At 40.4% G+C, this 14,906-nt stretch overlaps 2 protein-coding genes across 3 annotated transcripts in view; one reads left to right on the forward strand and one right to left on the reverse strand.

The window, feature by feature from the left end:
- Window positions 1-5,952: 5,952 nt before the first annotated feature.
- Window positions 5,953-9,451, reverse strand: nat8l2 (N-acetyltransferase 8-like 2). Its single transcript, XM_062406477.1, has 2 exons — window positions 9,162-9,451; window positions 5,953-8,222 (listed from the first exon to the last, which is right to left on the reverse strand). Exon 2 carries the CDS (start codon window positions 8,208-8,210, stop codon window positions 7,539-7,541), a length of 672 nt encoding a protein of 223 aa, XP_062262461.1. The 5' UTR covers window positions 8,211-8,222; window positions 9,162-9,451; the 3' UTR covers window positions 5,953-7,538.
- A 1,879-nt stretch (window positions 9,452-11,330) lies between these two features.
- The window catches only part of slc12a5a (solute carrier family 12 member 5a), a 125,341-nt gene continuing 121,765 nt past the window's right edge, over window positions 11,331-14,906 (forward strand). For both annotated transcript variants that reach the window (XM_062406490.1, XM_062406497.1), the window contains exon 1: window positions 11,331-11,709. In XM_062406490.1, the coding sequence (XP_062262474.1) occupies window positions 11,556-11,709 (154 nt within the window). In that variant the 5' untranslated portion in view covers window positions 11,331-11,555. The remainder of the gene's footprint in view (window positions 11,710-14,906) is intronic.

The following is a 14,906-nucleotide window of genomic DNA, read 5'->3' on the forward strand; positions in this document are numbered from 1 at the left end:
TGTTCAGCATTAAGTTCAGCCTCTATGAGGCAGGATTTAATTGCTGTCATTTGTGTTGAGTTACAGTGTGTAGTCAGCAGTTCAAAACTAAGTGTGCGACAGAGTGAAAAGTTCATTTTTTGTGGCTGTGTAGGATTAGGAGAAATGAAAACCAGGAGTTCAGGAAGAAAAGGGATTACGGTAGCGTGTTTCATTTGACAAAACAAAGTTTCTGAGTGTGTCGCATGGAGTTCATCAGCAAGTGATCAGACTTTATTGTTTTATGGCCCCTCGTCCAATTTGGATTAAGAGTTAAACAAAGATATTAAACATCTAAAGGTCCAAAACGAACCAAGCACATATTGATGATACTGTATTTCTAACTACTGCTGTAGCTCACATTCATCCAGTTTATTATTATAATATCCATGATATCTGAAAAACTTTTTTTTGATACATTTGTAAATAAATTTCAAAGATATGTGTTGCAGCTTCAATTTTTGTCTTAATCACTCAAAAAGTCAATTTCATAATAAATAAAATAATTTCTAAAATGACTCACATCGACTTTTAATCAAAGTTGGACCTTTATGAATTCCTCTGTCTGTGAAAATCTCTCTTTTTTATTTCTCTTTCATCTTTCTGTTTATTCTTTCATCATCACATGTTATTGCTTGTTGGACCAGTCCTTTGTAAATTGACATCCTCCGATGCCTTATCAAGCTTTTGGCCACAGGGTCAAAAAAACATTCAGTTCATGTCGCCCATTTACGGTAACACGACACAATCGGTAAGCTTGGAGCCGGGGGGGGGGGGGGGGTTGTGCGTGTCCAGTGGCCTGTTTATCTGTTTGACCCATGCTGTGTTCTGTGTTAACGGCTTGTGGAGGAAGTCAGGGTCCTGCGGTCTGCTGCCTCCTGGTGAGCCCAGAGGAGATGTCCGTCTGTTTGTCGTTACAGGGTTGATCTGTCAACATGACCTGATCAAATAACTATTACACATTTTGGCAGGTTGTGCTCGGTATCAGTGCGTGTGTGTGTCGGGGGGGGGGGGGGGGGGGGGGTATTTGCCAGGGTGACTAGTAGCTTGTTGTGAAGCCATGGTCTCTGTTCCATTTGTTGGACACGTGCACGCATGTGTGTGTGTGTTATTGTCCTGTAAGATAAGTTGACAGTTTCATAACATTGATCAAAACAGCAGATTGATACCTACAAGGCTGCAAATGCTGAAAAAAATTCCACTCAGTTTTGCATTGTTGCCCTAATATCATCTGACTGAAGCAGACTGGAAGCTAAGGTTGTTTTCGAGTGTTCTGAATCTCTGCCTCACTTTACCTCAGATGATGAAGCACCAATCCCCGTGCCAGGTTCGCTTACTGTTGCCATTACGATGAGACGATGAGCTCACCCCTTACTCTGGGAAAGTGCGAAAGTTGAATTCCCTGTAGATGTTTAGGTTATTATCCATCAAGCCATAGTGTCAGGGAATGTATTGCTTATACACACGCTAATATCTTAAATGTTTATGACTTATATTAAGCCTGTGAGGTCATGAGGCTCTGTAGGAATGCTTTAGGTTAGATGTTTTCAGTTAGGAGTGGTCACCCTGTCTCTGGTGAACCTTGAGTCTGTATCTCATGAGAAACATTTACATCTTGGCATGACTCATAGCTAAGCAGCCAATGTTCTGTTCCCTCCTATTAAGGGAACAGAACGGATTCTAAGTGATGGTGAACAGACTGGTATTCATGGGAATAGACAGGTTGGAGAGGAAATCCAACCAATGAGATGAACCTTTAGGCTCAGGCATATTGACGTCCCTCTAAGACAAATTGGCAATTGGCAATCAGGTGACACTTCAGAATTTAAGGGACCATAAGCACTAGATTAGCAACTGAACAACCTGATGAAGTGTCGATGAATAAACCAGGATTACAGCTGTCCTTTCCTTCCCTCCCTTTTTTCAATTATTTTACAAATCAAACACTCCTATTCATCTTTTTTATTATTGCAGTTTTAGCCATCGTTTACCTTCTGAAAAAGCCCCTGGCAACATCTCACGATTCAACTCAAACTGTATGCTGTATACCCTTTTAATAAATGATTTGTATCGAGTCAAGTCATGGTGGCAGCAGGTTAGATGAGCACATTGATCTCCCCTCTGACGTGTGTGAGGTGTTTCAAGGCCAGATCAGATATATAATCTTTCCAGTTTTATCTGGGTCAGTCTCATATCAATGTTAAGGATCAACAACTTGACTCTGAGCCCCCTCCACATGTGTGGGCTGCTTATCCTTATCCTATCTTTAAGGACTAGCCCAGGACCCTTGTGGCGTATCCAGGAGCAGCTTCTTGTTCTCATGGCTGTCTGTCTGTGTGTCTGTGTATAATATAACTCAAAAAAGCATTGACATATTTTCACAAAACCTGGTGGGAGTGTTCCTTGGAAGGGTATCTCCAGATGATTAACTTTCACAGCTGATGAGTCAGGGCGAGGACACGCAACCAGTATACTGTTAAACCGGTTTCAAACATGACCTTCAGGTAAATTCCAGAGAACTAGGTCCGGAGTTTACCTAGAGTTTGCCTTTTAATCATGCGCAGCTAGGATTTCTCTCAATACTGCCAATGCTCAATCTGAGTGTGACAGACGAGTAAATGGGTTTGTGACAGAAACAGAGAGCATTGAGGAGGTGAAGTGAACTGCGAACAGCTCTACAGTAAGGTAACTTCTTCAGTTAGGGCAGCAGCTCTGACCCCAAACCTGCAGCTGCTGATTCTCTTCCCAACCTCCTCACATTCAAAACAACCACTGCAAAAACAGGGAGGCCCCTTTGAGGTCAAGACAAGCTTTTTACTTCATGATAGCTTCTGCCAGACTGCCACAATAAGCCTGTTTGAAAATTGTTCAATCAATATGACCCATAAATATGACTCAGTGCCTGTGAAAGATTTCTAACAGTGATGCCGTTAAATCTGATGAGTTAAGTAAATAATCCATTTAACGATTAGTTGACTAAATTCTTGATTGTAAGCTCTGAATGATACGTGAAGAAATATATTTTATCGGACTCCTTATGGGGTTGTTCAGTACAATGGATTATTTAATAAGTGAAATGTTTCTCCCCTTTTTCCTTTTTTTGTAATGAAGAGTAAATTGATTAAAGATTTTGGGACTTTTTTGGTAAGCTAGCTTGATGTGTATTTCCTCTATAATATGATAAAACATTTAAATTTAAATTTTTTTCAATAAAAAATGATTTCAGTTGCATTTCCTCAGTGTATTTGCTCACAGCATTTGCTTATAAAGTCCAGGGTGAAAGAAGCTCCTGCTTTTAATGAGGCACTTAGTTGTAGATATACAGTATCCTCTTAATTTAACAGTTTTTGCTCATGAAGACATAATTCATTATGTTATTATTTACTTTTATCCTGTAGATTCGTGTCACAGATTACCTTTCATAATAGTTCATTACTTGACTTATTTATGTTTCAATTATTGTTATTATTTTCTTATGTATATGCTGCTCACTATTCTTTTTCCTTTTTCCCCTGTTCCCTCCCTTAATATTGTTCTTGATCGTTCACTGTGCATGTCAAAGAACAGCATGTAAAAGAACAGCATGAAAACAGTTACAGTAAATCCCATAGCTGCTGTTTGTCGACTCTCTGGGCCTTTAACAACACAAGCCCTGATGTGTTTGTCCCCTCAGCAGCTGCAACAGCTGACACAGATTCAGTATTGCCATGTTGTTTGGCTTTTTCACAAGTGTTGAACTCAAAGCCTTTGACAGAGAGATAGAGCACACACAAATACTGCCAAGTGTTATAACAGAGGCAGGAGTAACTTTACCTCTGGTTTCTCAATCTCACTGTTTGCTTTGGAGCGCCGCCAAGTGTCATTCACCTGAAATGTGTGTGGAGATGAACTCAAAACAAGTGTCATGTGTTGGTTTTTGCTGGTACAAGGGGGGGGGGGCAATCAGCAAACGCATTATCCAGGTGAAGATTTGTGTCTTTGTGAGAAGAACGTAGATAAAAGGGTCAAACACTTGATTTTTGTATTCTTAACATAAACAAATAAAGTTGACAATTTTAAATGAATATATATATAATGTACTTTTGGAAATGTTCCAGCATAAGTTTGGTAATTGAAATAGATTTTGCATTATCGTCTTAGTTTGCACCAGGGCAGCCAACAAACCACTCCATTTATGTTAAACCTCGTCTTTTCTCCTGAATGTTTTAAATATTTAGAGTCTGTGCTCTGTTACATGCAACATCTATTGTATTTCTTTTCATCTTGGAAATGGGATCCTCTACAGGTGACTCTCTCTGGGGCTTCTATGCCTCCTCCCCCCGCCCTGTTAAAAAGGTACACAACCAACTTATTAAAAAATCTGCTCTATAAGCTACATAATATTCATAATTGAATAAGCAACAATTAATGTTACAAAACATCTTTAACCATCTCTGCAGATACATGTATAATCAGAAATGTTCCTACATCCTGATGGTGCGCAGATGTACGTGACATCATCTCTTCTACTTGAGCCCCGCCCACTTCAGTCCTGTGAAAACAGAAATTCCTCATGTGAAAACCACAAAACTGTCAAACCTAAGCAGCACATCAAGTGTTTTTGGGTTCGCATAACAAACGGTAAAAGGATGATTGAGAAAAATAAGTTTATGGGCCTTTAGAGTGAAAACAACAACATTAAAGTCTCATTGGGAACTACAGATAAAACATTTATTACAAGCCTGACTGGATCCATTCAAAGGTTTCCCACATGGTTGTAAATAAGGTAATATACTGCGGCACAGTTATGTTGTTTCAATGGAGCCAGCGGCCCTCTGTCCTGCTGTGTGAGCAGTTGACTGGTCTTATGATGTGTGTGTGTGTGTGTCTGTGCTTCCCAGTTATGGCCCATGGGGCACCTGGGGATGTGGGTTGTGTGTCACTTGTTTTTTCCCCCAAAAAAATGTTCTGGAAGTGTGAGAAGAGGAAGTAAAGACAAAGTATTCAGATCATTTATTTGTAGGTGAAATCTGCAATGCAAATACATGGTTTAAATATAAGCTGAAATCTGACATATAGAATTTACATGAGACACTTTAATTTTAAAAGCTTAAATCACTAAATTGGCCAAACCCCCTCTAATGCAGTATATGTAATTGTTGCCAGTATATGTTTATTATATGTGTGTTTATTTCTGATTCCTGTTACTTGTGGGAATTGAAGACTCTTCTAAAGCTTTGCTTAGGGTTAAAAGTCACAATACTACGTTGATAGCCTCCAGATATTTTTCCGTTGTCTTATATCAAATGGGTCCAGCTGCATCTGTGACCAATGATAACACAATGGAAACTGTACATAAACAAGAGGGGTTCCAAATCTGAAATGGTCTGACGATGCCGGGTTAATGATGGCCACCAGCAACAAGCTAAATGTTGTGCTCTTGTTTTTATGCTGGGTGAACAACACTGCAGTAAACACTATCGTCTTAGACCAATCATAAAGCTTCAGTTCTACATACTCCGACCCAGGTGGAACTTCTCATAGAGGAACTGAGTTCTTCAAAAGGTGTCTGTTCCCTAAGGAAAAGTTCCTGTGGTGAAAATGCAGTACAGAGGCGAATTCCTTTCTCCACATGAGCCCCATTCAGGCGCCCACTCACCTGAACTGTGCAGCATGTTCTGTATGAAACACATGGAGCTCAAGCATCAACATGAGAAGTCACCACACATTCAAAGGTTCTCTGTCAATGTAAATTCATGTAAAAACTCGTTTCACTGCTTGTTTTTTCAAATCAGAAAAGGGAAATTACACAGAAGAATGTGGTTGCTCACAATAAACTGTCTGATCAAGTGTTTACAGCCGTAGTGTGGATTTGAAAACTTTGGCACCCCTTAGTGGTCCAAACCGAAATGGCATTGTGGCTAAATGAGTGAGCTGAAACTGGTAGACTTTGAGGAATGGAACTTAGTATGTTTACTCTGAGTACTCCACTTTTTACTTTCTTGTCCTTTTCTCATGTACAAAAAAGAAATACCTCCACCTCTACCATCAGTTTTATGTAAATAAGAGGATAATTAAAGAAAATCAAACTATGCAACATTAAGACAAGAAAACTGTACATTGTAAAAAAACAAGGAATGCATACCCAATGGAAGTATTGTAAATGTACTGTAGGATTCCTTATAGCATTGTTGAGGGATGGCAGCAAGTGTTGTTCTGTGATAAGCAGTGTGCAGTACTAGTAATGTCAAACCTGAAATGAAAGTGTATGACTATAAATAAAGAACTATTGTATCATTCCCATTAGAGTTACTGATTGCATTTTCCTCCAGGGCCGCAGGAAAATTGACTAATGGGTGTAATATACCAACACCTGAGTACAGTTCTCTATTTGACGTATTTGCTTTTCATTGTTACGACAGTTGTGTTCAACTGCAAATTACAGATATTTGATGTGTGATCTATATGTGATAATCTGAAAATTTGTGAATGCAAAACTGTAACTGCAGGTACTGTACTGAAACTATTGATTTACACCAGACGCGTCTCAGTGCTATTTAGATAAATAGCGCCCTCTATTGTCAACACATTTAAGATCACGATTAAGATGCATTTATTTGTCCCAAACACATGCACAGACATGCAAAGCCACACTCATGCAGGTAGGGAAATTTAACCTCTGCTTTTGACCCATCTGGTGCAGGACACACAGAGCAGTGAGCGACCATGTACGGCGCTCAGGGAGCAGATGTTAGGGGAGTAAGGTGCCTTGCTCAGGGGCACTAGACAGGGTGGGGAGAATCTTGGATTTTTGGACAGATCAATCCAGGTTCGTCTTTTGTTGTCTCTCCGTGGAGTCGAACCAGAGACGAACCAGAGACCTTCTCTGCCCATAGTCCAAGTTTCTGCCACCGCCTCTCCCCAATCAACAGCCCTGTCTGTAAAGTAGCCTTCAAGAGTCTGTATTTACCTTTCTGCTCGGATTTACAGTTTGAATTTAAGTAAAAGATGTAAGCAAAAGTAGAACCTCCTTTCTTTTTAATCACAAATTTAAGAATAAAAAACAATAGACATGTTAATCAGCTGTGAAAACCCTGACTCACGCAGGTTAGATCTTGTTTCTCTTGATTAAACTTCTTTTCAGTAGTATGAGCGATATGAAAAGGAAGAAGTTACACCTTCATTATTTTGGTTCATAAGTTAAAACACTTACGTGGCTGCACAGGGTCTTTAAAATGCTTCAATCAGGGCATTTGTGTGTAGGCTGGAGGGGATCATACGCAGAACTGTTAAGTCCTTGGGAGTGGGTTTATTTCTGGCCTTTTTTAGGGGGGGGGGGGGGGGGGGGCATAATCAAAGGTTCATTTAAGATATAAAATCACAGTATTTGATAAAAAAAATACAAAGCACATAATCAACAATTGGTGCATCTTGATTCAGTAAAGTTAAACGGGTGTCTTGTTCGAAACCAATTAACAGGTGTTCATCCACACGGTGCAAGTGGTACAACAATTCTCAAAAAGACTTTGTTACACATAGCTCTACAGTTGCTTTTCCATTTGTAAAACCGAGACATTAGCCAGCATTAAAACCCATGAGGGAGCCTCAGGCTTGATGTCCGACCGGACATGGCAGAACCCCAGTTTCTTGTACAGGGCCACAGCAGGTGTCTGGATGGAGCTGGTCTCCAGAGCCACTTTGGAGAAGCCTCGTTCCTTACAGAAGTCAAGCGCAGTCCGAGTCATCCTGGAGCCCAGGCCAGCCCGTCTGCACTCTGGTGAGATGATCATTCTGTGCAGTTCCCCGTACTTTTCTTTCCCACTTTGTTTAGCTACCACAGCCACCGTACCCATAATCTGGTCCCTGCCATCAATCTCAGCCTCAGCCACCCAGAAACAGTCATCCGGTCTGCTCAGGAAGTTCCCAGGGATGTCCTGCATGTCCGTCTTGAGCCTCATACTGACATAGCCGGCATATATCTCATTACAGCTATAATAGACAAGGCCCATCCAGAGTCCTGGTAACAACACAGCCCCGAACACAGAGCCCAGGTGGTAGCCAGCAGCGCACAGAGCCAGGGTGAAGGCGAGGAGGTGAGGCCTGGTCATGCTGTTTTGAAAACACGGGTAGATGTGCTCCAAAATAGCATTGCTGAACAGAGTGAGCACTGTGTCCCTGTCTGAGGGACGGTACCGACGGATCACCAGCTGCATGACCAGAAGGAACTAGACAGAGAAGAAATGATATTAATCATGTGAAATTGATGTTGCACTTTAGTAAATTCTTAAGTATAAGCTATTTCATTATCAGTTTATCCTGCTGATTATTTTCTCAATCAATCATTTGTCTATGAAACCATTTAATTCGTGGTTTCGGAGAACTTTAGTTTATGTCTTCAAATTCCTTTTTAATTATTTCAGTCATAAACACAAAGATGTGCTGCTAATATCTTCTCATGGCAGATTATAAAAGATAGTTTAGACCTTAGACCGAAATTTCATTTAAGTTTTGTTTCAATCTTAAGCCTTTTTGTCAATTATTAAGCAAGTAAACTGACATCGATGCTCCAAGACTAGTGCTGAGCAATAAAGCAGTATCAAGAGTTGTCACACTGTGATTTTCAATCAATGGAAACATTACAAAATAATACACACAGTTCATCTATCTCAGATTTGTAGAAGTTTTTGTATTTGTCATTCTTTGGAAAGGTTTAAAACCAGATTCTTCACTCAGGAGCCAAAAACACTTTAAACTTAAACAAAGAGAGACACATTCTACTTTATTATTCTTATTATTTTAAACTATAACAGGGCCAACAATGATTAGAAGCAATTACACCAGAGTTAATTTGCATCTGTTGTTCCTGAGCAGGAGTAAAACAGAACAATAAAAATAATTATAGCAATAGCCCTACTACAAATAATACTATTGCTACTACTTTTCTATTAACAATAATTATAATGATAATAACAAAATAATAACAATAGCAGTACTACTAATAGAAATATTACTACTCGTCCAGAGCTGAGATTGAACAGGTCACGTGACACACAAATCATTAGTGTGCAGTTGTACTAGTTCAACTCACAGCAAAACAGCATCAAAAAACAGCATCAATGATTTTGTGTGTTATCTCATTGTAAAGAAAACCTGCTCATTCTTACGTCAGTCAGGGAACTTGGAGAAACTTTGTCTTGTCCACGAACAGTCCAACTGAGCTCTGAAGAAAAACTACAAACTTGCCCAAAGGTTAAACTTTACCAAGAAAGACTCAACCTCGACCTGAACCTTTACGACTTTCTGCTCTATAGTTGGTTTGGTTGCATGGTCAAAGTTCGGGTCGGAAATACGTGACGAGATCATAAACAACTCAGCAGAATAACTGACTAGGTTCAAACCGCTACTCTGAACAATGCATTGCATGAACACTTCTTCTTCTTTTTCTTCTTCTTCTGTTTCTTTAGAGAATCCTAACGGAGCTGTAGCACTCCCCCACTGGGCTGTTGGAGTCATTACATTCTTCTTACCCATCCAGCTTCTTGCAGACATGTGAAGGTTTTTAAAGATCCATGTGTTTTAGCCGATCGTTCCATCAAAGTCCGCTGTAAGTTTCTGTCTCTAAGATTATTTGGTAAAAACACATTCTTGATAGCAGTTTGATAGCAGATATCAAAGTTTATATTGGATCCTTTCAAATGAGATGAAGTGATAAAAAGTGATAAAATAACCTTTGAAACTTATTGAATTACCTTTCTCTTTAATTAGTTTAATTAAAATGTTTATAATCCCTATGTATTGTTTTATTATTAGATTTAATTTAGACTATTTTTTATTATTATCATTATTCAGTTTTTTCTTCATGCCACGATTAGTTTTATGAAATGCCTAAAGTTTATATCGTCGTCCTGTGTTTGTAAACTATCAAATGTTGAATAAACTATTACAAGAATGAACTGCCCTAATGAATTTAGTTTGATGTTGTCTAATCTTATCCTGCTAAATTAACTCTCTACTCTCTGTCTTTTCCATTCAAACTTGTTGTGTCTGGTTTAGTGGTTTTGGCCCTTGTGTTTTGCCAAATGGTTTCTTTCAATACCTACATGAGTTAGTATACAGTTAGACAAGTATTACAGTCACTAATTCCTTAATTCCTCAGGTAGTCTATATCTAGTCAACAACACAAGTCTAAAATAAAAGTGAAGATTAAAATAAAGTAATGGCGTTGTAATGAAATCAAATTGAGCCTATTGAGACAAACTAATGCTACTGATGAAGCCTAGTGATCAGCAGGGATGTGGCACACCTGGGGTGACCAATACTTAAGAGGCCAGCATACCGGGCTCTTGGCTCTCCTTCACCGGGTCTACCACCACATGGCCATTTGGAGGTTCACTTTGTAGTTATTCTTGGTAGAATAAATACTATAAATGCAGAACTTTGTGGCCTTCCGTGTTTCTTGTTGCACAACATGAGTCAAGGTGAAGCAAGTGGCAGTAAGTAGATGTGAAATTATAAAAGATGAACATGAAATTGAATAAACCAATGAAGTTAGTTCATAGAATGAATAAAACCATAAAGTTGAATAAATATATACATAAATATATAAACAAATAAAGTTAAGCAGATAAATATAAAAACTAATAAAGTTAAATAAATAAACCAATAGAGTTAAATAAATGAATAAACTGATAATGTTACGTAGATAAATATAACAACTAATAAAGTTAAATAAATAAACCAATAGAGTTAAATAAATAAACTAATATAGTTAAATAAATGATTAAACTAATAATGTTAGGTAGATAAATAAATAAACTAATAAAGTTAAATAAATAAACTAATAGAGTTAACTAAATGAATAAACTAACAGTGTTAGGAGGATGAATGAATAAACTAATAAAGTTAAATAAATAAACTAATAGAGTTAAATAAATGAATAAACTAACAGTGTTAGGAGGATGAATAAATAAACTAATAAAGTTTTACCTGATTGAAGGACTGACAGCGGCTTTAGCTTATCCCGTGGTTGCCTAGCAACGCCCACTCAGACACGTACAGGTGCTTATCTTTGAATCTTCATGTGAAATGTTTCCGGTGAATAAAACTAGATTAAATCCGTTCAGATAAATGTCCATAATAACAAAACACGTAGTTTAACGTGTCGTGAAGAATCGTAACAAAACAGTTTGTCGCGTTGTGTTTCACGTTGTTTTTAAAACGGCGCTGCGTTCCGGGAGCTCCTCGGCGTTAGGACCCGGGTGCAGCGGCGGCCGGCGGGCAGCAGACACCGGTTGATGAGCGGCTCGACTCCGCATCACACATCCGAGGAACACGGTCACAGAAGCGCCGCTTCTCCGAGGACCAGGACCCCGGAGCCGGAGGTGAACTGACCCAGCAGCAGGAGGAGGAGGAGGAGCGGGGACCCGCCACATCCAGACAAGCCAGAGACACCCCCTTGTTTTTTTTTGTCTTCTTCTCCTTTCTTCCCCGCTGTCCATCAACGTCAGCCTGCACCGTGTGAAGAGGAGGACCCGCCGCTTGTCTCACCGGCGACAACCATGAGCCAGAGGTTCACCGTCTCCAAGAGCGGCGGCGAGCGGCGCCCCTCCGACATCCAGGGGGAGGTGAACCAGCTGTTCGAGGGGGACGACCCCCCGGCCAGCGGCGGGGCGGAGGCGGAGGACGCCGCCGAGGTGGTGCTGGTGCTGAAAGGTAGGAGAAGACACTTCACTCATCCCCTGTGTGTTAGCTACCGGCTACATGCTAGCAGACCTGGCGCCCGGCTGCTGCTGCTCAGCGGCTGTGGACAGATGTGTGTGACTTGAATGTGTAATAACCTCTCAGGGTTCCATTAGCAGAGCCGGTGGGGGCAACGCGTTCAAACACCATCTTCCGGACAGGTTTCCCATTAGAGAACTACACCACCAGCGCGTATGGTGACAGGTGTATTGTGCGAGTTTGTTCTGTTTCGCTTTGTTTTCCTAGGATCTGTTATCGCTGCGATTTGCTTCCATTCAAGCGTATTTTTTATCATCAGTCATCTGCGGTGGCTGTGAAGGGCATCGTTTGAGTTCCCCTTAACCCCTCATCTGATCACACAGTAGCCCACATGAGCACCTCGTCTCCCCATCTTTAAAACCCCTGACACCTTAATGACCTGACTCATACGATTTATAATTTCATATATTCAAGCAGTTCATACGTAATCCTCAGTCAATGCTTTCACATTCCACTTGAAAGCTCAGCATGAGAACAGAGAAACCACTCGCTTCCCCAGTGTTGTAAAAAAAAGGAAAAGAAGGAGATGTCAATGTCAAGTGTGCCTCAGTGTTGTTGACAAAAGATTTGACACAGTGGCTTCGATCAATGTGTGTTATCAAGCTCTGTTGTGACTGTAGTTTGTAAAAGATCATAAAGAGGGAATCTGATCAAGGAGGAAGTCAAAGTTATTTCCATTCCCTTCCAGGAGTCCCAGTCCTGTTGCTGAGGATCCAGATCCAGTGATGGTTCAATCTTGAGATAATAGGAACCATGGAGAAATTAAAATCACTAGCATGTGAGAGTTTTTCTAAAACAAAACAAACAATAATGAGTGGAGACTCAAAAATCGAGGCCTGAAGCGATCTGTGTATTCAGAGAATCTCGGTACCCCCCAGTGACGGCTTTAGAGACGCCACAATAGTTCAGGGCCGGTGAGGCGCAAATAAAGATTTCTCTGCAAATGAATCAATACAGTTCATCCTGTGCTCAGGCTGTTATGTTAACGGCATTTTGGCTTTACCGTCCGTTCTCCCTTGATTCCCATAAACGCCTTTATTGCGGCTCTAGATTCGCCTCTTCTCTGGGCTTTTGTTACACTTTATGGTATACTTACCCATCTCACAGGACGCAGGGCTATCACTGGATATAGGCATAATACGTGTCATTCCCTTGTCTTAAAATCATTCCTGCCGCAGCTTAGTTATGCTGACCGATTTCTACTATTAAGCCAGCTAGCCACTTAGGCAGGGAATGAAAGCTTTTTAATTATCAGCCCAGCACTCCCCTTCATTGCTACATGTAGCTACAGAAAGCCTTGGCATTTCAAAAACCATGCAACCATCTCCTCCTGTGCAGATTAATCAACATATTAATGCCTCCTCAGCGTTTCTACAGTTGAATGCCCCTGGCATGTATCAATCATTCCTCTGGACGTGAGAGATGGCTGCTGGTGGTGGTACGAACAAATCAAGCCATCTCCTTGTGTTCCCCTTAAGAGATGGGGCCGGCTCTGTTGAAGGACTTCCTCTCATGTATGCAATGCTCTTGCTGAGCTGCAGGCTTGTGGAGGATGGCGTCTCTGCATCCACTTTCCTGGTTGCCATGGTGATGCAGTACATTTTTCTGAGAGTTGTCTAGCGAGCAGTCTGGCGGTGGCGGGGGGAGACGCTTAAGATCGAGCAAGTGACATTATGGAATCAATCCTTTGCACGGATGGTGTGATCTTTTTCTGTTTCTTTCCATGATATTTGTTCTTTGTGTCTGGAAAATGTTGCATTATGGCAAAATATTTCTGGAAATGTATATTTTGAGTTTAATATTCAATTTCTGATTCAAACCTTTTAAATTTTAAAAGCATTTTTTTCGTTTCTGCTGTAAATTAGATCGAGTTAGATTTCAGGGGACTACCGGTTATTGTCTCGTGGATCTATCTGTTGACATAGATGCTGAATTGGTTCAGTTTAAACAAAGTCTTTGTGTTAATATAATTTATCCCTAAAAGCGTCTGTAGAGGTTGTGTCTGCGCACCAGTCTGGATCTGTCAATGCATGACTCCACCGTCTACATTTTTCCTGCTGTGTAATTATTCCTGTGTCTAAAGCACCATGCAGAACGGTTCCTACTTTAGCTGGTGAACAGGAGCAATATCTTAATTCTTCCCTCTTGGCCTGCACTCGTGATCCCGATTCTATTGATCCATAGGGAGGTGTGAGCTCCATCGGCTGAGCCATCCAGAGTGACTGATAACAGGCTGCAGAAGATCCTCTTCGGGCTGCCAAGAGGTCTCTATGCCCTTGACATTGCAGCGGTGTGAAGAGATATATCTTCGTTAGATCCGTTTGCCCCCAGTGGGATGGGTTCCAGAGGGGCTCAGGATTTGGCTGGGTGTTGTGGCCAGTTGGCAAAGTAAGGGAGGTTTTAAAGGGAGGTTTGCAAGTCATTCAGAAAAAAAAAACATAGTAATTCCACAAAATGGTGTGGCCTTACTTTTTGTAAACATTATTATTATTTAAACTCACGTTGGACAGCAACCTGTGAATACAACGTTCCCATATCTTTTATTTTATGCATTTATTGGACAAGGGAAATGCTCTTTGATCAAACCAGCCCTGTACATGCCATATGTCAATTCATGATGTTTTTATGGTGAACATGAATGGAAAGCTGCCGGGTGTACTATTCACACAACCAACAGACAATAGTGGAGAGTTGGAGTTGAATATTCTTCCACCTGATCAATAAAATACTAAATTATTTAAGCCCCTTTTAGCTCTGTTTGGTCTCCACTACCTCCTAAAGGAAATATCTGCCTGCTGGTAAATGCTCCTCTGAGTGTTATCTCTCTTTGTGATATTTGTTGTTGGTGTAGGTAGGTTTTATCCAAGCTTTTCCTTATATCCAATATCTTTGGTTACGAGAAAGAGAAACACAGCAAATAAAGTTCAGCAGTTTTGCTCATTATTTATTTGTATTTTTACATTGCATATGCAAAAACAAATTAAACAACAACATGTTTTCAGCATTATACATTGACCATCAACAGCCCTGCTCTCTAAACACCGCCATTAGCCATTAAAAAAACCATATCGGTCTCTAGACTCATTTATTATACGATCTATTATTAATGCCCTCCTTGTCATGGACTCTTG

The sequence above is a fragment of the Platichthys flesus genome, chromosome 2, assembly GCF_949316205.1.
Source record: "Platichthys flesus chromosome 2, fPlaFle2.1, whole genome shotgun sequence".
NCBI lineage: Eukaryota > Metazoa > Chordata > Actinopteri > Pleuronectiformes > Pleuronectidae > Platichthys > Platichthys flesus.

Bases quoted from the DNA above. Each gene is read 5' to 3' on its own strand.
- nat8l2 (XM_062406477.1), bottom strand. From the start codon at position 8,210: ATGCAGCTGGTGATCCGTCGGTACCGTCCCTCAGACAGGGACACAGTG.